The 21,170-nt window shown below is 53.3% G+C and overlaps 1 protein-coding gene across 4 annotated transcripts in view; it reads left to right on the forward strand.

Moving 5' to 3' along the window:
- Positions 1-15,781: 15,781 nt before the first annotated feature.
- Positions 15,782-21,170, forward strand: part of TSPAN15 (tetraspanin 15) — a 44,928-nt gene continuing 39,539 nt past the window's right edge. Inside the window, exon 1 of one of the 4 annotated variants that reach the window (XM_051823851.3) lies at positions 15,782-16,027. In XM_051823851.3, coding sequence (XP_051679811.3) covers positions 15,932-16,027 — 96 coding nt within the window. In that variant the 5' untranslated portion in view covers positions 15,782-15,931. The remainder of the gene's footprint in view (positions 16,028-21,170) is intronic. The other 3 variants (XM_051823850.3, XM_051823853.3, XM_002718443.6) reach the window with 3 other exon arrangements.

Raw genomic sequence — 21,170 nt, forward strand, 5'->3', positions numbered from 1 at the left:
GGACACAATGGCCAGAGCTGTGCCAATCCGAAGACAGAAGCCAGGAGCTTCTCCCAGGTCTCCCATGTGGGTGCAGGGGCCCAAAGACTTGGGCCATCCTCTACTGCTTTCCCAGGCCACAGCAGAGAGCTGGATTGGAAGTGGAGCAGATGGGTCTCCAACCAGCGCCCATACAGGATGCCGGCACTGCAGGCGGTGGCTTTACCTGCTATGCCACAGCGCCTATCTTTTTAAGGCAACTGACAATTGATAAGAGCATGAACCCATTCACATTAAATGTTGTAACTGAAATACTTTTATTTCTTTCATCATATTTTACATTTACACTTTATTCTGTGCAATATGTTTCTTTTTCATCTCTCACTTTCCTTTTGGTTTTTGGCCAAATTCTAGAATACATGCTGTAGAGTTTTTTATCACTGCAATTAATTAAAACTTTAGTTCTCTACTAATACATAAAAATCATGAAATAGAGATTTTCCTCCACTAGGACATTTTACTTTCTGTCTTTGGCAAGATAGATACAGCTTTTGGAAAGTTTGCACCTTTCTCTTTTCTTCTCCATTTAAGGTCCTGAGTTTTGCTGAGATCATTTAACTCCTTTAGTCCTGGGCTATTGTTATGTTTTAAAAGTTTTATTTATTTGAGAAACAAAAAGAGGAGCAGAAAGAGATAGGGAGAGAGCTTCCATCTGCTGGTTCACTCCCTGTGTCTTCAACCATGAGGGCTGGGCTGGGACAGGAGGTAGGAGGAGAGAACTCGACACAGGTCTCCCACACTGGCGGCAGGAACCCAACTACTTAAGCCATCACCTCTGCCTGCCAAGGCCTGCATGAGCAGGAAGATGGGGTCACAGGCCCAGGAGCGCCCAGGTACTCTGGTGTGGGTTGCAGGTGCTCAGCCAGCGACTTAACAGCTGGACCAAATGTCCACCCCCATGGGCTATCTGTAACTGTGCATCTCTTGTTCTGAGAGTTCTCGTTTAAACGCACGCGCGCGCGCGCACACACACACACACACACACCATGCCCCATCATATTACCACCGTCTATTTAGTTTTTTAAAAAAATAAATTTTGTGGGACTGGCTTTGTGGCACAAAAGGTAAAGCTGTCGCCTGAGTGTCGTCATCCCACATGGGCGTTGGTTTGAGTCCCGGCTGCTCCACTTCTGATCCAGCTCCCTGCTAATGCACCTGGGAAAGCACCGGAAGCTTCCCCAAGTGCTTGGACCCCTGCACCCACGTGGGAGACCCAGAATGAAACTCCTGGCTCCTAGCTTCATCCTGGCCAAACCCTAGCTGTTGCAGCCATTTGGGGGAGTGAACCAGTGAATGGAAGATTCTCTCTCTCTCTCTCTCTCACTCTCACTCTGTCTCTCCCTTTCTCTCTGTGTAACTCTTTCAAATAAATAAATAAATCATTAAAAATAAAATAAAAATAAATTTAGGTAGGCATTTGGAGCAGCAGTTAAGATGTTGCTTTGAACACCTGCATCCCATATCAGAGTACCTGGGTTTGAGTCCTGGTGCCACCCCTGATTCCAGCTCCCTGTCAAAGTGCACCCTGAGAGGTGATGATGGAAGTACTTGGGAACCTGCCACCTGTGGGGCACCTGGCTTCATCCTGGCCTCGCCCTGGCCATGGTGGGAAGTGAGCCAGCAGATGGAGGCTCTCTCTGTCTGCCTCTGTCTTTCTCACTCTGCCTTTCAAAGAAAATGCAAATAAATTTAAAACATTTAAAAAACAAATTCTGTATATGTAAGGCATACAACAAGAGCTAGGGGTTACACATGCAGGATACGGACGTTACTATAGAGAGTAAATGAACAACATATCCATTCTTGTGGAATCCCAGGACTTGAATTCCACATACACAGCCTTGTTACCTGTGATCTTCTCATGGAACTTGAGGTCTCTGCTGCTGTGTCCTCTGACCCACACCCTTGCACAACCCACCCCCCCACCCCGCCCCTGGGAACCACTCTTGCCCTCCGTCTGTATATTTGAATTTTTATGAAAAGGATTCCACAGACTGGCTAACTGAGCTCATGGAATGCTTTTCTCTCTGACTACTGAGTGCAGTGTCCTCCAGGCACCTCCACGCTGTAGCAGATGGCCAGGTCTTGTTCTTAGTAGCGCTGAAAACATTGGGTTGTATGTACGTGCAATGTCTATCCTCTCACCCGGAGCCGAGCGACACCTAGGTTGTTTCCGTAGCTTGGCTGTTGCGAATAGGGCTGACATGACCACAGAGTGCAGGTATCTTTCATTCCCTTTGGGTATATATGCCCAGAAGGATCGCTGGGTCCTGTGATAGCATCCATTCAGCTGTATCTATTTCACAACTGTTTTCTCTTTCTCCCGCCCCCGCCCCCAGATGTCTGCTCTGATTCATATGGCCCCGTGGGTGTCGGTGTCTGATGCAATGGTTAGGATGCCACTAGCGATGCCCACATCCCGTGTTGAGAGCCCCGTGTTAAGTCCCGGCTCTGAGCCCAGGGCCAGCTTCCTGCTAATGTGTACCTTGGGCAGCAGGAGGTGATGGCTCTAGTAGTTGGGTCCCTGTCACCCTCGTGCTCCCACATGGAATTCCTGGCTTCAGCCTGGTCCAGCCCCAGGTGTTGCAGGCATTTAGGGAGTGAAGCAGGGGATGAAAGATCTCTCTGTGGGTCTCCGCCTTTCAGATAAGGAAAGATTTAACAAGGGCACTAGTCTTAATCTGTGCTTTAAGGATAAATACATTTCCATGTGGTTAGAGTACTTCTGGCACATATATGCATGGTAGGTGTACGCGTTTTATTCTGAAAACCATTTTCCTTTATCTGTCAGGTGCATGCTATCTTGGCAAAGAGTCTTAGGTCATGGTTTTCCCCTCTCTGTGATGTCTCTGTCTTCCTGATTGAAGAGTTCAAAATGAAAAATCAAATGCTTATTTGATGCTCTTTTATTTAAGAGAACTTTTATCCCCACTGGAATATTGTAGATTTTTCTCTTTCTTGACAGATCAGGAATTTACAACTTTCCGCCATGGCCATTAGTGCCTGGAGCTCAATGAGTCCTTTCAATTTGAAAGCTCCAAGTTGTCCTTCCCCACAGGAACTTGGCTTCTCTCGGTTCTCTAATGATCACTTCTCAGGTCTGTGAGGAGTGCGTCAGGCACCAGCAGCAGAAAATGCAAGGGAAGAATGCGGCTCGGTGCTGGTCTCCCTTACTTAGCGAGAAGCCCAGAGCCAGGCAATTGCTGGCTTTGGCTCATTGTTCAGCAATGACAGGGTTTGGGCTGGCATCTCTTCGACTCTGTTGGCCTCTTACTTGTGGTCACAGGTTGGCTGCTGCTGCTCCAGACATCATGTTCGTATTTAAGGTAAGAAGAAAGGAGGAACATGTGTTGCACCAATATCATGTGTATTTCATATCAGGAAAAAATCTTTCTGGAAGCTTCTATCTCCTTGGACAGAACTGTGTCATACAGAAGGGAAGCTGGTAATGAGTGCATCTCACTCTTCCAGCTTCCGCTGTGGGGTCAGAGAAGGGAGGAAGCGGTGGGGAAGGGGTGGGTTAGCCAACAGCTTCTGCTGCACCTCTTCACGGTGGATCTGACCTCCACACCGCCCAGCCTTCCCTGTGGCTGCCTCTTTTGTGCTTTCGCTGTGTGTTGACACAACTCACATTTCCTTCCCGGCTGTTGACTCCATTCTGGACTTTCACTGGCCTCTGGTGAAGTGTTGTATTTGTAAGTCACGTTCTTTGCAAAATTTATTTTCATTTTATTTAAAAGACACAGAGAGGGAGACGGAGACACAGACCCAAAGGGATCGTCCGTCTGTTGGTTCGCTCCCTCGGATGCCTGCAATGGCCCAGGCTGGGCCAGGCTGAAGCTGGGAGTCTGGAACTCCATCCAGTTCTCTACATGGATGGCAGGGGTCCACCTACTTTTCACCTGCTGCCTCCCAGATGCACATCAGCAGGAAGCTGGATTGGAAGCAGAGCCAGGACTGGAAGCAGGCGCTCTGCCATGGTCTGTGAGTGCCCCAAGCAGAGTCTTCGCTGCTATGCCAGTGCCTGCCTCTGCAAGTCATGGGTTTCAGGCTCCAAGAACTTTTTTTGCATGCATCTTAACTACCACTTCCCAAGAATTCCTATAGCCTTTTATTTTTTAAAAAAGATTTATTTATTTGAGAGAAGAGACACGCGTGTGTGTGCGTACACACACACACAGGTCTTCCATCTGTTGGTTCACTTCCCAAATGGCTACAACTGTCAGGTCTGAGGCTGAAGGCAGGAGCCAGGAACTCCATCAGGGTCTCCCACATGGATGGCAGGGGCCCAAGTACGTGGGCCATTCTCTGCAGGAAGCTGGATTGGAAGTGGAGCAGCTGGGACTTTAACTGGCACTTCAATATGAGATGCAGGCTTTGCAAGCATGGCTTACCCCACTGGGTCACAATGCCATCCCCCATAACTTTTATTCCCCTCTTTTCCTTTTTTAAAAATATTTATTATTTGAGAGGGAGAGTTAGAGAGAGAGAGAGAGAGAGAGAGGAAGAGATAGTGAGATCTTCCATTGGCTGGTTCATTCCCCAAATGCCCTCAGTGGCCAGAGCTGGGCCAATCCGAAGCCAGGAGCAAGGAGCTTCTTCTGGGTCTCCCATTTGGGTGCAGGGGATCAAGCACTTGGGCCATCTTCTGCTTTCCCAGGAGCATTAGCAGGAAGCTGAATCAGAAGTGGAACAGTGGGGACTTGAACCTGCACCTGTATGGGATGCAGGCACTGCAGGCGGCGGCTTTACCTGCTATGCCACAGTGATGGCCCCTGGTTTCATTTTTGAAAAAACTTTATTTGAAAGGCAGAGTTACAGACAGGGTGGGGAGTGGGGAGAGAGAGAGAAAAAAATCTTTCATCTGGTTCACTTCCCAAATGGCCACAGTGGCTGGGGCTGAGCCAGTCCAAAGTTAGGAGCCAAGAATTCCATCTGGGTCTCCCCCGTAGGTGCAAGCAAGAACTTGGGTCATCATCCCACTCCTCAGATACACGAGCAGGAACCTGGATTGGAAGTGGTGCCAACTGGGACTCGAATGGGCCCTCATATGGGATGCTGGCACTGCAGGTGGCGGCTTAATCCACGGTGGCTTCATCCACTGTGCCACAGTGCCAGCCCCTGTTTCAAACAGTGGACTGTGACTAGCATTGAACAAAAGGGATCCTATAGGAAATCAAAGAATGCACAAAATGAATGCATTTGTTCTCTGTGGCTTTTTACTCAGTTGCTTGTATGCACGCTGGGCTGTGGAATACTAGTATAATGCATTCCTGGGTAATGTTAAACATGGATGAGCAGCACTAAATTAAAGGGTTTCTGGGACAGCGGATTTGACTTCGCAAGAGAGCAAATGGAAGGCCGGGTCCCTTACCGCAAGGATTGCATGGCTCCCTCTATCCCCAGCTGGCTTTCATCAGCAGGCAGCCCAGGGCACTTCTGCTGCACCAGTGTGACTGCTAAACAGGAGGCTAAGCTGTGGCTCACCGGACTCTTTCCCTAGCCCTCCAGGAAATCCACAGTAGCCCGGTCTCCTGCAGCTGTCGGGAAAGGCTCAGGGCTATTGCTCAGACAGAGTGAGGAAACATTGCTGGGAAACATTGCTGGTGTCGGAGACAGAGGCGGAAGAGGAGAAGAGGGGGAGGGGAAGGAGAGGGAGGAGGAGGGGGAGGGAGAAGAGGAGGAGGGGGAGGGAGGGGCGGAGGGAAGAGTTTCAGTGCACACCTGCTTGGAACAGGAAATGCTTTGCTATTGGAGGGCCTTGTGTTTTCTCAGAACAGGGTGGAGAGGGGTGGGATATGCAAGAAAGTAGGTGCTGCACTGAGATGAGCTCAGGAACAGGAAACAGGAAGTGCAAATGTGCTGGGGGAAAGCACAGGAAGTAGACAGGAGCCAGGGGCTGGGAGCAGAGGACAGAGGACTGACGGAGCGTGCATCAGATGCCCGGAGACTGGACTGGGAGCCTGGGGGGACGACAGACCTCTGCTGTCTGAGGTGCGGCTGAGGGGATGGCAGGCTGCGACACACTTATTTCATGTGCCTGGCACCCTACCAGGCACCCAGACCACGCAGTAGGATCCGGCAACCCAGTGGAGAAGGAGACGCCATCCAAGCAACCTAGGAGTAGCCAGGGCGCCACGGTGAGCCGTGATGTCACCTGCAGGGGCTGTGGCCCACGCTGGGTGTGGTACCTTCCCCGGCACAGAGCAGCTTTCTGAGGGCAGAACCCTCCATCCTTCCCCATGCCCACCTGCCCCGATAGCTACAGGAGCAAGCCCAGACCCCACTTCTGTGTTCCCCACTCCCCTACCCTAGCACCTGCAATGGTTTGTCCCCTAGAGTTCGTGTATTGGTGACTGAACCCTCACATCTATATTCACAGTGTTTGGAGGTGGAGCCATTGGGAGGTCATTAGGGTTAGATGGGGGCCCCAGGATATTACTGGGTGTATGAGAAGAGACTGGAGCTGGCGGCTTGCTCTGTCTTGCCGTGTGATGCTGTCTGCCATGCTGGGGTGCAGCACAAGGCCCTCACCAGGAGCTGGCACCACACTCCTGGACTTCCCAGATGCCAGAATCATGAGCCAGACAAACTTCCATTCTTTGCAAATTAGCTGGTCAAGAGTATCCTATGACAGCAACAGAGAGTAGACTAAGACAACATCCTTAGATGGCCCTGGGAACCCAGCCGGCTCCCCTGTGGCTCAGCTGCCCTCCCCTGGCAGCACCCTGAGTGACAGGTGGCACGGCCCAGACAGCCGGCCCCTCACAGTGTGAGTCACAGGGCCTGGCCCCACATCCCAGCAGCTGGTGCTCCCAGGCAGCCTTTCCGGAATGCCCGCAGCCTGCTGGAGCACTGAGACCCTGCCGCTTTCAAAGCTGTGAGAGCACCCGGAGCCCCGCCAGCCAGGTGCACCCCTGTCCTGTGGGCATAAGAGGGGAAAACGGTATTTTCTCAGGCTGTTGACCCACAATGTTGGCCACTTATGAGAACATATTGCGGGGCAGCACTGTGGCACAGTGGGTTAAAGCTCTGGTCTGCAGTGCCAGCATCCCATATGGGCCCAGTTTGAATCCTGGCTGCTCTACTTCTGATCCAGCTCTCTGCTATGGCTTGGGACAGCAGTGGAGGATGGCCCAAGGGCTTGGGCCCCTGCACCTGTGTGGGAGACCTGGAAGAAGCTCCTGGCTCCTGGCTTCAGATCAGCTCAGCTCTGACTGTTGCAGCCATTTGGGAAGTGAACCAGTAGATGGAAGACCTCTCTTTGGCTCTACCTCTCTCTGTAACTCTTTCAAATAAATAAAATCTTAAAAAAAAAAAAAAAAAAAAAAAAAAAAAGAACCTACTGCTCCACTTGAAAACATGCAAAGGACAGAAACAGCAAACTGACGAAACTACAAAGGGCCGATCAACATGCCACATATATTTGCTCAACCTCACTCGTCACAGGGGAAGGAAAGTGAAAGAGAATGTGTTTGTGTTTAAAACATTTTATTGTGCAATATGGCGCGTATGTCCAACCTACAAATGCGCAACCATTAGCGGGGGCCGCCCCGCTGTCAGCGTGAGCTTCTCTGTCATTCACGTGGGGGCGCACACCTAGGAGGGGGAGATCATCTTGCCTCCGGCACTCCTCCACTCCCCACCGTCTTCAGTCCTGGTCCCTTGGTGATGGTGAAGCAGCCTAACCACTCTCTGTTTTCTCCTTTTTTCATAGTAAATAAAAATTTTGTGAAGATTTACTTATTTGAAAGGCAGAGTGACCCAGAGGGAGAGGCAGAGAGAGAGAGAGAGAGAGAGAGAGAGAGAGATATCTTCCATCTGCTGGTTTTCTCCCGATGGCTACAATTTCCAGGGCTGGGCCAGGCTGAAGGCAGGAACCTGGAACTCCATCTGGGTCTCCCATGTGTGTGGCAGGGCCCAAGCACTTTGGCCATCTTCCACTGTTTTCCAGGTGCATCAGCAGGGATCTGGATCAGAGGCAGGGCAGCCGGGGTCGGCGTTGTGGCACACGGATTAAGCCACGGCCTGTGACACCAGCACCCCATAGGAGCGCAGGTTGGAGCTGTGCTCCATGGGTCACTGGTCAGGTGCAGCCTTGCAGCAGGGTCAGCAGGGAACCGTAGGAGGGAGGGCCTGAGCTGACCACCACAGGAGGAAAGCATCTGTGTAACTGCCCAGGGCCTCCTCCAGGACTGGAGGGGCCTCTTTGGCAGGTGATTTTGTCCTGACTGCCCAAAGGAGGCAGAAACCCCCTGGGACTTCGAAGGTCCAGACCTGTCCTGGGGCGGGGGCTGTGGGAAGGGATGCACAGCAGACCAGGGCAGGAAGGAGGCCCGAGGATAGATGGAGAAATGCCTGGGGCTGTTGGCCTTCTGCCGCCAAGCAGCCAGGGCAGTGGTGCAGTCGGGAGAGGGGGCCAGAGGAGCAAGGGTTTCCCCAGGCAGCTCTTCAGGGATTCCCAGAACGGATGTGCTGGATCTGGGCCCCTGTTTGCATTTCCTTGGAAGTTTTTCCCCTGAGTCCCCTTGGGCCCAGTCACCCAGGTGTGCTCTTAGACGGTCACAGAGAAAGTTGTTTAATTCTGCAATGGCAGGCACAACACATGATCAGTGTTCTCTATAGTTTTACACTTTTTTTTTTTTTAAAGATTTATTTATTTGAGAGGCAGGGAAAGAGGACTTCCATCTGCTGGTTCACTCCCCAAATGGCCACAACGGCCAGAGCTGGGCTCATCCGGAACCAGGAGCCAGGAGCTTCTTCTGGGTCTCCCCCATGGGTGCAGGGGCCCAAGCACTTGGGCCACCTTCTACTGCTTTCCCAGATCCATTAATAAGGAGCTGGATTACAAGTGGAGCAGCCGGGGTACGAAGGGACCCATGTGGGATGCTGGCACAGGTGTAGGCTTAACCTACGAAGCCACAGCGCCGGCCCCTGTGGTTTTCCTCTGGACACGGAGATTCCAACTTTCAACTCCAGAGAACTGGGAACCAGTCCCGAGGGCAGCGTTTCCCAGAGAAGCTTCCGAAGACCGCCATTTCCTCGGGATGTTAGCTGGGGTCTGGAGAAAGCAGGGTGGGTCTTCTAACAGGAGCGTGGTGGGCTGCTTTAATTCCACCGTCCACAGCGTGAGGGCAAGAGGTGGGTGCTGGTGAGAGAAGACAGCTGCCCTTCTCTCCTCCTGGAGGTTCCAGTACGCATCCCGTCTCCCAGGGAGAAGTCTGTGGCATTTCTCATGCTCATTTGATGGATCCTTTGTTACAAAACTCTTAAAATCTCAAGGGTTTTGCTATTTTGTAGTAATCTGCAGTAACTCTAAGTGCGAGTCTAAGCAGGATTGAGTGCTCAATATATCTTTTTTTTTTCTATTTATCTGAGAGGCAGAGTTACAGACAGAGAGAGGGAGAGACAGAGAGAGAAAGCTCTTCCATCTGCTGGTTCACTCCCCAAATGACTTTAACAACCAGAGCTGAGCTGATCTGAGGCCAGGAGCCAGGAGCTTCTTCCAGGTCTCTCACGTGGGTGCAGAGGCCCAAGCACTTGGGCCCTCTTCTACTGCCTTCCCAGGCCACAGCAGAGAGCTGGATTGGAAGAGGAGCAGCTGGGACACACCCATATGGGGATGCTGGTGTTGCAGGAGGTTGCTTTAACCTACTATGCCACAGAGCTGGCCCCTGAGGACATCCTTCTAATTTGCTTTTTTAGGCATGTGTGTTTTTGTTTTTTAAAAGTGAGGGAGAGCGACAGGGAGGGAGGGGGAGAGAGAGAGAGAGTCCTCCCCTGCTGGTTCACTCTCTAAATGGCTAGGGCTGGACTGGGACCAAAACCAGGAACACAATCCAGGTCTCCCAGCACCTGCTGCCTCCCAGAGTCTGCATTAGCAGGAAGCTAGAGAACAGAGCCAGAGCTGGGAGTTGAGCCCAGCCACTGTGATATAGGACAGTGTCTTACCTTCTAGGCCACACGCCCATCCCCACATAGTTTATCTCACTGAAAGGTAGCTGGGGCACCAACTGCATCAGCACTAAAAAGCACATGGTTTTCTGGGTCAGGGAGCTCCTGAACTTTCTGGTACAGGAAAATCAGCTTACTTCTCTACACTTCAGTTTCCTCATCTGCAAGGTGAGTTTAATAACAACAAATCCTCTGGGTTGTGGAATTAAGAGGTGATTTTTGTGAAAGCCCACACCTATGTTAGACAAGTAACTGGTGGAGGACCAGTGCAGGTCCTTGAGAACAGAAATGGATGGAGAGGAAGAAGTGGCCCAAAACCTGAGCCAGGGGAAGGCAACAAAGGAGGGCAAGGAAATCTTGAAGGACCCTTGAAGTTCCTTCTCAAAAATGGGTGCCCAGACTCCAAGGACAGGACTGGGAAGAAGAGCTGGAGGCAGAGGGAAGCGGAAGGGCATGGGTATTTGAGTTCACGTTCACGTTTGCTTTAGGATCTAAGAATGTGTCCATTACCTTGTGCTGTAAAACAAATCACCCTAGAATTTAGTGTCATAAGAATAGCAATCCATGGGGCTGGCACTGTGGTGTAGTGGGTAAAGCTGCTGCCTGCAGCACTGTGTGAGAGACCCAGAAGAAACCCCAGGCTCGTGGCTTCGGATCGGTGCAACTCCACCCATTGCGGCCAACTGGGGAGTGAACCAGCGGATGGAAGACCTCTCTCTCTTTCTCTCTGCATCTTCTTCTTTCTCTGTGTAACTCTGACTTTCAAATAAATAAATAAATCTTTAAAAGGGGGGGGGGTGCAATTCATGCATCAGTTGGTGGTTCTGTTCGTCTCACCTGGATTTACCCACGTGGGTGAGGTTAGGAGTTTGGGTTTTGGGCTGGATGGGCAATGATAGCTGAGGGTTGTTGGCAAGGACGCTGGGCTCTACTGTGTGCAGTCTCCCCACAGCCCAGCTCCCACTGTTCCCCGGGCTGCTGCTTTGTGAGCGCCAAAACAGAGGCTGCAAGGTATCTGGATTCCTAAGCTTAGAACTCCAGCAACCTCACCTGGACCCCAGCCCGTTGGTGACTGCCACTCCAAAGGCCAATGTTGAGTCAAGGGAGAATCTAAATTGATGGGAGAAGTTGCAAAGAATTCATGGCCATTTAAAGTCTCCTGTGTGGTAGTCATTAGCTCTTGCCTGCTAGGTGGCGTGGGAGGAATTCCATGCATGAACTTCCACATGAAAGGCATCATGCATCCTTGGGAGGACCCCTTCCTTCTGTCATCTGTCCTCGCTTCCTCCCTTCCTGGCCCTTACTACCCTCAATCCATTCTACTAAGGCTTTCCCTGCCAAGGCTCATTGAATGGGCTCTCACAGGCCACCAGTGGCCCCCATCTTGCAAAGCTAATGAGTGATGCTGTGTTCTGTCCACTTATCTTCTCGGGACACAGTAGAAGCTGTGGTGTATGAAGGGGCATTCCCACGGACCTAAATCCTTTCTACATTTCTCTCAGCTTCTCCAAGCATCTCTGTCGCCTGCCTGGCCTTGTTTTCCCTCTCCCTCCCTGGCTGCACCTTCCGCTGCTTTGCTGGTTCCTCTTCCTTTCGGCGCTGGAGGGGTCCAGGCTCTGTCTTTGTCTGGTCCTGCTGTCTGCTGTCCTAATGATGGCACATAGGCCCAAGGTGTCAGCTGATCTGATGACTCTCAAGTTTAAGTCCTACAACCCAGACCTCACCTCCGAGCTCCCCAAGGGATTTTGAAAGCACATCTCAAAAAATAAAATGGCCAAAGTAGTGGGATTTAAAACAAATTTTTTTTGTTGTTTTATTTAAAAGGCAGGGTTACACAGAGAGAGGGAAAGACAAAAATCTTCCCCAAATGGCTGCAACAGGCAAGGCTGGGCCACATCAGAGCCAGGAGCCAGGAACTCCATTCTAGTCTCCCACATGGGTGGCAGGGGCCCAAATACTTGGCAGGGAGCTGGACTGGAAACAGAGAAGCCAGGACTCAAACCGGCGCTCTGATATGGGATGCCCACATCACAGGAGGCTGCTTAACCCGCCACGCCCCAGCACCAGCACCGTTCCTGATCCTTGACCCCAAAACCCCACCCCTTCCTTATCGTCCTCACCTTTGTAAATGACAGCAACAGCTGCCTCGTCATTCAAGGCAAGAAGTACTTGGTTTTCTTCACACCACACATCCAGCCCGTCAGTAAGCCCTGCTAGCTGGTCCTCTAATCTATGTCCCCAGTCCAACCAGGTGCCGCCGTGTCCAGAGCTATCCTCCTCATCCAGACCAGAACACTCCTGGCATGGGACTGCTGCCACTGTCCTCACCACTGCCCCCTGCCATCTGTCCATCCCCCAGACAGCAGCCCACTAAAGCACAAGTCACACTGTGAGACTTTGCTGCTCAGAGCCTGTGGCCCTCACTGGAACTAGAGAGAAATCCAAACCATTTGCTAAAGCTATGGAATGTCTTACTCCTCTGCCCATGTACCCTTCCACTCTCCAGGAGCCACGAGGCTCTCCCCTAGGCCTTTCCTGTCTCATGGATCCTACATGCCTTTTCTTCCACTTGGAAGGTCTTTTTTTGCAGACCTGCAGTGGTATCCACACCGAAGCTACCCATTTCACGTGTGTGTCTCCTAAGTGGAATAGGAGCTCTTGTCTGTCTTGTGTGAAGCCACCTCCTCGGAGCCCAGGCGGGACTTCGCTGAGAGTAGAAGCTCAGTCTACACCTGCTAGCTGGTCTGCTGACCGAGGATTATAGCTAAGGTCACTGGAGCTGGAAAGAAACAGGGCAACCCCACTGCCTCACAGAAGGAGAAACAGAGGCAGAGAATCACCTGCTCAGCAGCATGGGTACCAGCTTACTCAAGCCAAGTCGGTCATGTACTGTCCTTAAGTCCTTTTTCATAAACCACAGTAGCCACTGAAGGCAAAGGTTAGATGTTTTCTCTAAATCTCTCTGCCAAGTTATCAGGAAAACAGATCTCAGAACAAATTCTGCTGCCCATGCAAATTTCCATAGAAGAAACATTTATTAGTGAGTAGTCACAGAACCGGTTCCTACAACCTCTTCTGTGAAATCAACCGAGGCCCAGCTCTCTGCACTTTTAGGAGCTCGGCCGTCTCGCAGGATGTATCTGCTGGAGGAAATGACAGCATCCGAGGGGCAGCGCTCGGTCAGAGGGACGGCTGCAGCTGAACACCTCGGGTCAGAGGCCCCCGAAGGATTTAAGCCAGAGCATCTTTCCTAAATGAGAACCGGCAGCTTCCCGAGTCTCTGAATATGGAATGAGTGACATCTCAACTATCTTAGCCAGCCTATATATCTTTTCTCCAAAGGAGAGCTCATGAATCATAGCTGTTATGTTAATTATTCTCATTAACAAGCTGCGGATTTCGCCACTCATCCATTGTGCTATCAGTAGATACTGAGCTGGCTGTGCAAGACTGGGCACGCCTCTTCTTAACTCCCAGGTTCAAGGGCTTCAAGTTGGCAACTTGCAATGTGACACAGGGGAAGTATTTACACTGTGGAAATTGATCACAGCCCTGCCCGACTTCCCAGCCAATTTCTAAACATTTTCTGGCACTCCAGAGGACCGCTGAGCAAGCCACCTGACTGCCTCGCTCTCGTGACTGCTTCCAGCACCAGGAAGGCCCAGTCCTGACTGCACTTGAGAAATTACCTGACTGGGGCCGGCTCTGCGGCATAGTGGGTAAAGCCACCGCCTGCAGTGCCAGCTTCCTGTATGGGCGCCGGGTCGCATCCTGGCTGCTCCACTGCTAATGTGCCTGGGAAAGCAGTGGAAGATGGCCCAAGTCCTTGGGTCCAGCACCCACGTTGGGGACCCAGAAGAAGCTCCTGGCTCCTGGCTTTGGATCAGCGCAGCTACGGCTGTTGTGGCCATTTGGGGGAGTGAACCAGTGGACGAACACCTCTCTCTCGCTCTCTCTCTCTCTTTCTCTTTCTGCTTTTGCCTCTCTGTAACTCTGCCTTTCAAATAAATAAATAAATCTTTCAAAAAAAAAAAAAATCCTGATCCTCAGGTCCCCGTTGGCAGAGATTCTGTGTTGAGCAGGATGGGGCTGGGATATGAGAAGACACAGTTAACAGCAGCCAGGGTCACATTCGCTTCTGTGTGTCACACATCCCAACGGTCCCACCACAAAGTCATGGTAAAACCAGGATTGGCACCAGGCCTGTGACCCCAGCCTGGAGCTCCCGGCACGGGGAGGGGGTGGGTGGGAGTGGAGCACAGGTGTGCTTCTGAGCTCTCCGTATGTGCAGCTGTGGCTCTGAGCGCCCTTGTGGGTGGGAGGACAGTGAAGGAGGCTGGGAGCCGGGCAAAGCCACGCCAGTTCCAAAGAGCGCCAGGCTCCCTCGGCAGGGCCAGCCCCCTCAGCCCGCAGGGCACTTTATGGGGGTTGAGGGAGAGCTGAGAGGGCTTGCTGGGAGGTCTTTGTGTCACCCCAGAATAGCTGATAGATGAGAGAAAGTGCCCCCGGCCAGAGGGGCCAGAAGGATAGCTGGGGGACCCTGGAGGGGGCAGGGCGCTAAGCTGGTTTTCCAAGGGCTAGGGAGGGCAGCAGGCCCCTAGGCTAGCCCCTCCGGGAGTGAGAGCAGGCCTGGGTGGTGTACTGGCCCCCAAACATGAGCCACAAGTTGGTTCTCCTCCGCAGAGGGCAGAAAGGCCAACTCAGAACACTGCCGGGCTGGCCTCTTGGCCCTGGGTTACTCATCCGAGGGAGACTTGCATCAGCCCCTGCTTCCATCTGCAGGCCCGGCTCCCTTTGTAACAGTAAACCCATTTCCTTTTACTCTTCCAGACAGGGCATCGCCTCCCGCCCTCACCCCCTTACTTTCTTCCAGCTCTGGTCTCTGTCTCTCTGCCTCTGTCCCTCTGCTTCTCTTTGTGAGTCTGCCCTGGCTCAGGAGCCCGGGGCAGGGGGCTTCGACAGGGGTGCTATTCCTGAAATCACCAGCAGGGATCCCACCCAGCACTGGTGGAGCTCCTGACCTCTGAGCCACGCATTTAATTACTGAATGCCACAAACACAGATGGCCTGGCTCCCAAGCCCCCACCTGAGCAAAACCTGGGAGACGAAAAACAATCGTTGAGTAAAACCGAGACCAGCGAGCAGGGGAGACAGACTCACAGCCACCTATGGCCCCAGGTAGAAGGGCCAGGCCCCAAGGTGCTCTGCTGGGCACGGGCTTGGAGTGGGCGAGGGAGGGGCTGCTGACCTCAGCTGGGTGCAGGCTAGGGGATGGCTTCCAGGAAGCCCCTGGGGGCCTCGAAGAAGGGGATTTCCAACATCTCTTGGGGAAAGGCCTGGAGCAGCCCTGGTGTAGGAGGAACCGGATTCCAGCTCTGCCCCGCTGCGGTCCCTACACGCTCCAGGACACAGCGCTCTGCATATGGAGGCTGGGCACCCCCAATTTCCTACTGCTCACGTGCACTTTTAACACCTGAGCAGTTCATTCCGCTCCCATTTCCACGGTCCGCCCTCTTGGCGGCAGCAGCTGAATCTCCGTGTCCGCCGAGCGCTGGCCGTCGCCCCAGCTCACCTCTCGTCCACCTTCTCCACGCGCCGCCTCCGCGCCGGCAGCAGCGGCGCCTCCAGAGCTGCACGCTACCTCTTTTGCAAAACCCTCTCCCCTTCCCCTCCCTCCGTCTCCTCTAGAGTCCACGGCCACAGCCCCGCCCCGGCCCGCCCCCTCCCAGAGGCTGGACCACTGGCTCGCTCCCATTGGCCACCGGGGCTGGCAGGCTCGCGGGCAGGGTCAGTGATTGAGGCGCGCCCGTGTCAGTCCGGGAGAGAGCGCCGGGGACCGGGCGCGCAGCCGGACAGCCGCAGGTGGGGCCTCGGTCGGCGGCGGAGGGACCGAGCCCGAGCTGGGGAGCCCCGGCGCCCCGCGCGGGGAGCGCCCAGGATGCCCCGCGGGGACTCGGAGCAGGTGCGCTACTGCGCTCGCTTCTCTTACCTCTGGCTCAAGTTCTCGCTCATCATCTACTCCACGGTGTTCTGGGTAAGTGACTCCAGCGGGGCCCAGCGTTGGGTGTGGGGGTCCCCAACCCCGCCCTGGAGTTGGGTCCAGACGGAGCCGCTTCAGGGAAGGCGCCGGAGCGCTCGCTGGCTCCTTGTCCCGCTCTCCCTGGCGACTGGGAAATTCTGCCTGAGGAGCTCAGCCGTTGGTTCCTTTCAGCCGCCCCGTGCCCGGTCGGGAGTGTTTGAGTCCGTCGCCCATCGTGCGCGACGCGGCTCACCTGTGTGCACCTGATGAGCGGCCGGGGTCACCTGGCGAGTGCGCGGGGCCTCAGAGGGGCGGCCCGGGAGGCTCAGCGTTTCTGAGGGTCTCCCGGTCCGCCTGTGGAGAAGGGGTCAACTTGGTGGTCGGGCTTGGGAGACTCGGGTTCCGGGTCTGTTCAGCACTATTTATTGGGATGCCTCGGAGCTAGACGCTGTCCCTGTGCAAGGAAGATGTGCATGGAGTCCCCTAGACGAAGGCTGGGCGGCTCCTGGGGGCTCAGTCACTATGCCGCTGCTCCTGGGCTCCACTTCCCCTTGGTCCTGCGAGGGGGCAGGGCGGCCGTGGTTGGACATGGACCAGGCTTCAAATCTTGCCCTTCCCACTTTCTGGCTGAGTGACCTCGGGGAAGTTACTTCATCCCTCTGGGCCGTAGTTTCCTCTTCTGCAGACCATAATTATTTCCCACTTTTAGGATGCCTGTGGAGATCGAATGCAACTCAGCCCAGAGAGCAGCTCTAGAGAGCTCCAGAGAATGTGAGCAGGCAGTCTGGACACTGGTGGTGCAAGCTGGCCCGAGGAGCCCTGGGTTCCCATCAGGCCACTTGGGACTAGGCTGGGCGAGGAATCTGCGCCACCCCTGCCCCCAGGATGCCTCAGGGGCAGACTTGCCCAGGGTCCTGGGTTGGGGGATTCACTGACACCCCGAGTTCCGTAGCTCTCTCTCTGGGTCTGTTCTGCTGCCTGGAGCTGCTGGATTTGCCGTCTAACCTGGCTTGCACCTGTGCCTCATGGGTGTGACCTTGCCTGGCAGGCTGGAGATCCCGATTCTAGTCCTGCCTCACTGGGGAGACGTAGGCTGAAGTTTTGGCTGCAGAAGTGCTAACTGACTTTTCCATCTAGACCACTCGCCTGGGGCAGCTTCAGGCCGGTGCTCTGACTCCAGGTAGTGTGGAAGAGAGGTGAGCAGGATGGCTGAGGGCCTGAGGATGGTGCAAGGACCTGTTGGCAGAAGCTCTTGGGAGGCTGGGTGTGGTGATTTTAGCTGTAGTCCAGTGGTTCTCACTCAAGTTTGCATCAGAATGAAGTGGGGGGGGGGATCTTCAGATTGTTGGGCCCTGGCATAGGTAATTTTAAAATTTGCTGAAGCTCTCCAGGTAACTAATGTGGATTGAAAGTTGCAAGGCAGGTGGTCTTCCAGTAGGTCCCTTTCATTCCCAGGGGTTCTTTGCTGCCCCTTGTCTGGCTGTGGGTCAGAATGGAAAGGAAAGGCTAAGGTAGGTGGATGGGAAGGTAAGAAGGGGAAGGCCACCTCCATTTTCTCATCTGTGAAATGGGTGATACCCTGCTCTGCCCCTCACTGGATTGGCAGTAGGGTTAGTGATGCTTGAGCAAGACAAGTGCAAGACAAAGGCGAAAGATGTAGACAACAAAATGGAACTTGATTTTTCCAGGCTTTGTTCTGTCACCGCCCACTCGCTTCGCTTCTAGAGGGGCAGGGCAGGACTCAAAATCCTTTGCTTTCAGCCAGCCAAGGTTGCCTTTCCCGACCCTCGCCTCCCATCCCTGGAAGTATTTCTGCTTACCCATCTCCCCACCCATGCCAAGCACTCTGCCAGAGCAGCCCCAGGTGCCAGAGTGTGCCTGCAGGGCGGGGCTCAGTTGAGTGAGTAATTTGTCCTGGACTGAGTCTGCTATTAATTGGAAACCACTTACAGGAAAGCCCATTATCTGCAGTGCTGTCCTCGGGAGAAGCGGGAGGAGGGCAAGGGTTACCTCCTTTACACGCCCGAAGCCCTAACACTTTCATCCTGGGTCTGGAGGGGGCTGTGTTTCCCCAAGGCCGTATACCTTCTGTAAGGCTGTTTGCTTTAGAAGTTATCCTTGATAGGAAACACATGGGAATGGTAGGTAATCCAGGAGCAAAGCTTGGTGGTCCGTGACAGGTCTGCCCCTCGCTCTTCTTTCCTGGCCGCCCCTAATCTGGTGGGGGGCTTCTTGTGGTTCTTACCTGAGCTATCCAAGCAAAGAATGACCAGGCACAGGCATTTGTCTCTCTCTATTTCCTCCCGCACAGGACAGTGCACTGTGCACAGAGCTGTGGCTAGCCCCCAGCCTCTTACTTTTTTATTTATATTTAAACCCACATGCAGTTTGAAGATCTGACAAGGGCTGCCTCGTTTTGTTTCATAACTGCATGGACATTGAGCTCTGCCAAAATTTACAGTTCCTGGCTGGGGACCCCTGAGGCTGTTTCCAGTCGTTTGTTACTGAGGCCAGTGATGCAGCAAGAATCCTCCGATGTGTCCCTTTGCATAGTTGTGTGGGTCTGCAGGCTAATTCCTGGAGTGGAGGGGCCGGGTTGCAGGGTGTGTGAATGTACAACACACAAACAGAAACGTGCCAATCACAAGTGAACACGGCCTGCGGAGTTCCCACAAAGTACATGAGCTTGGACCGTCAGCCACTGGGTCCACCAGCAGCGTGGGTAGTGGAGGTAAGAGCCCCTCCTGCCCTCTTCCAGACACGACCCCTTCTCATCAGTGGTGATTGCCATTGGAGCATCCAGCAGTGTGAAACTGCTTTGATGTGTTTTGTAGCACATTTAAAATTTTGATGTTAAGTATACCTATGTAGAGTTTATATCCATTGTAATATTGTTTATATATTTCTTTTAAAAAATTTATTTATTTGAAGGGCAGGTGCTGTGGCCTAGCGGGTAAAGCTGTCACCTGCAGTGCCAGCATCCCATATGGACGCCAGTTCAAGTGCTGGCTGCTCCACTTCCTATCCTGCTCTCTGCTATGGCCTGGGAAAGCAGCAGCAGATAGCCCCAGTCCTTGGGCCCCTGCACCTGCATGGGAGACCCAGAAGAAGCTCCTGGCTCCTGGCTTCAGATTGGTGCTGCTCTGGCTGTTGTGGCCAATTGGGGAGTAAACCAGCGGATGGAAGACCTCTCTTTCTCTCTCTCTCTGCCTCTCCTCTCTCTGTGTAACTCTGACTTTCAAATAAATAATAAAATAAATCTTTTACAAATTTATTTATTTGAAAGCCAGAGGGACAGAGACAGGAAGAAATCTTCTATCCACTGGTTCACACACACCCCCACCCCTCAAATGCCTGCAATAGCTGGAGCTGGGCCATTGCTGAGTGAAGCCAAGAGCCTGGAACTAAATCTGGGTTTCCTACATGAGTGGTAGGGACCCAAGAACTTGGCCACCTGCTGCCTCCTGGGGTGTGTGTTAACTGGAAACTGGATCAGAACTGAGCTGGGACTCAACCAGCACTGGAGTATGGGCTGTGCACCTTTCAAGAAACTTCTTAATTGACGTGCCAGTGCTTGCCCACTTTAGATATTTCTTTAAAGTGACTTTTTTTTTTTTAAAGATTTAGTTATTTATTTTAAAGTCAGAGTTACACAGAGAGAGGAGAGGCAGAGAAAGAGAGAGAGAGGTCTTCCATCCTCTGGTTCACTCCCCAATTGGCCACAATGGCCGGAGCTGCACCGATCCGAAGCCAGGAGCCAGGAGCTTCTTCCCTGTCTCCCACGTGGGTACAGGGGCCCAAGGTCTGGGGCCGTCTTCTACTGCTTTCCCAGGCCATAGCAGAGAGCTGGATTGAAAGTGGAGCAGCTGGGTCTCGAACCAGCACCCATATGGGATGCTGGCGCTTCAGGCCAGGGCATTAACCCGCTGCGCCACAGCGCCGGCCCTAAAGTGGATTTTTAAATTTAGTTTTTAAAGGAGGCATTCTATCACTACCACCAGTGGGAGTCTGACACCTCTCGTCACAGCTAGCAGGTAGCAGTTAAAGTAAATATAGTGCAAGGAAAGCAAGACACGGTCTTGAAATCCTAATGAAAATGTTGTAAGTGCTGAAGGCCATGGCCCTGACACCCATCTCAGCTCAGAAGGCAGGTGGGCAAGGGCTGAGCACCTTAAGGACAAACTAGCACCAAAACCAAGACTGGCTCCCGGGTGTGGCCAGAGCGGTCAGAGGGAATTGAACAAGAACTTCTTCATCTGTGGGTGTGTGAATGAGACAGTGACGTACAGGCCCCACCAGGGGCCTCTTGTTTTTAGAGAGGGGACCCAGGGTCCCGAGGGCATATTTCTGGATCACTTGGTCTCCTCAGTCTCAGCCCAGTGTCCCCTGCGTCCCTCAGATGTTTCCCTGAGAAAGAAGCCCACCCAGAGGGACTCCCCGCCTCTTCCTCCCACGCTGACACAGCTGCCCTCAGACTGCTGCGGACATGCTGCTAATTTTAGCAGTGCCCAGGGTATCCTAGAGATCTGGTTACGCTCTGCTTTCCTTGCTGGCCTGCAGGCTCCTGGAGGTCAGGGGTGGGGTCCATTCGTCTCCTTCTAGCGCCAGGCCTGGGGCTGGGCATCCAGTAGGCGCACATGGTGATGAGTCCCGCCTGTGCATATAGGGCAGGGCTCCAGCCCCAGGGCAGAGGCGAGCAGCGGTCAGGTTTGCTGAGGCCTTGGATGTACACCATGGGCTGAGCTCCTCAGGGAGCCCCTGGCTCTGTAGAAAGCACTGGGCCTGTTGCCTGATCGATAGGGTAGGGATACTGGGGCTGGGGGTGTCGACTAACCAAGAGGAACAGAACTTGGTGGGGGTGGAGGGGCTGGGAAGCAGGGAGTGGGAGTGGGTAGGTGGTGGAGGAGGTGCATGCCAGGGGTAGTGTGAACCTCTTGCCTTCTCCGAGAATGCACCTGCTTAGCAGAGCTTGGCCTGGGATTCTTTTTAGAGTGGACTCCGTGCAAGACAGCTTGGGTTCAAATCCCAGCTCTGGTGCTACTGCGTTAAGTGATATGGGCCCAGACTTCCATGTGCCTCAGTTTCCTTGTCTGTAGGAGCTGCTGAGGAGGTGAGATGGCTTGGCACATGACCCTTGGCACGTGGCAGGCACTCCGTC

The sequence above is a fragment of the Oryctolagus cuniculus genome, chromosome 15, assembly GCF_051225735.1.
Source record: "Oryctolagus cuniculus isolate XC-2025 breed Fujian yellow rabbit chromosome 15, ASM5122573v1, whole genome shotgun sequence".
NCBI classification, from domain to species: Eukaryota; Metazoa; Chordata; class Mammalia; order Lagomorpha; family Leporidae; genus Oryctolagus; species Oryctolagus cuniculus.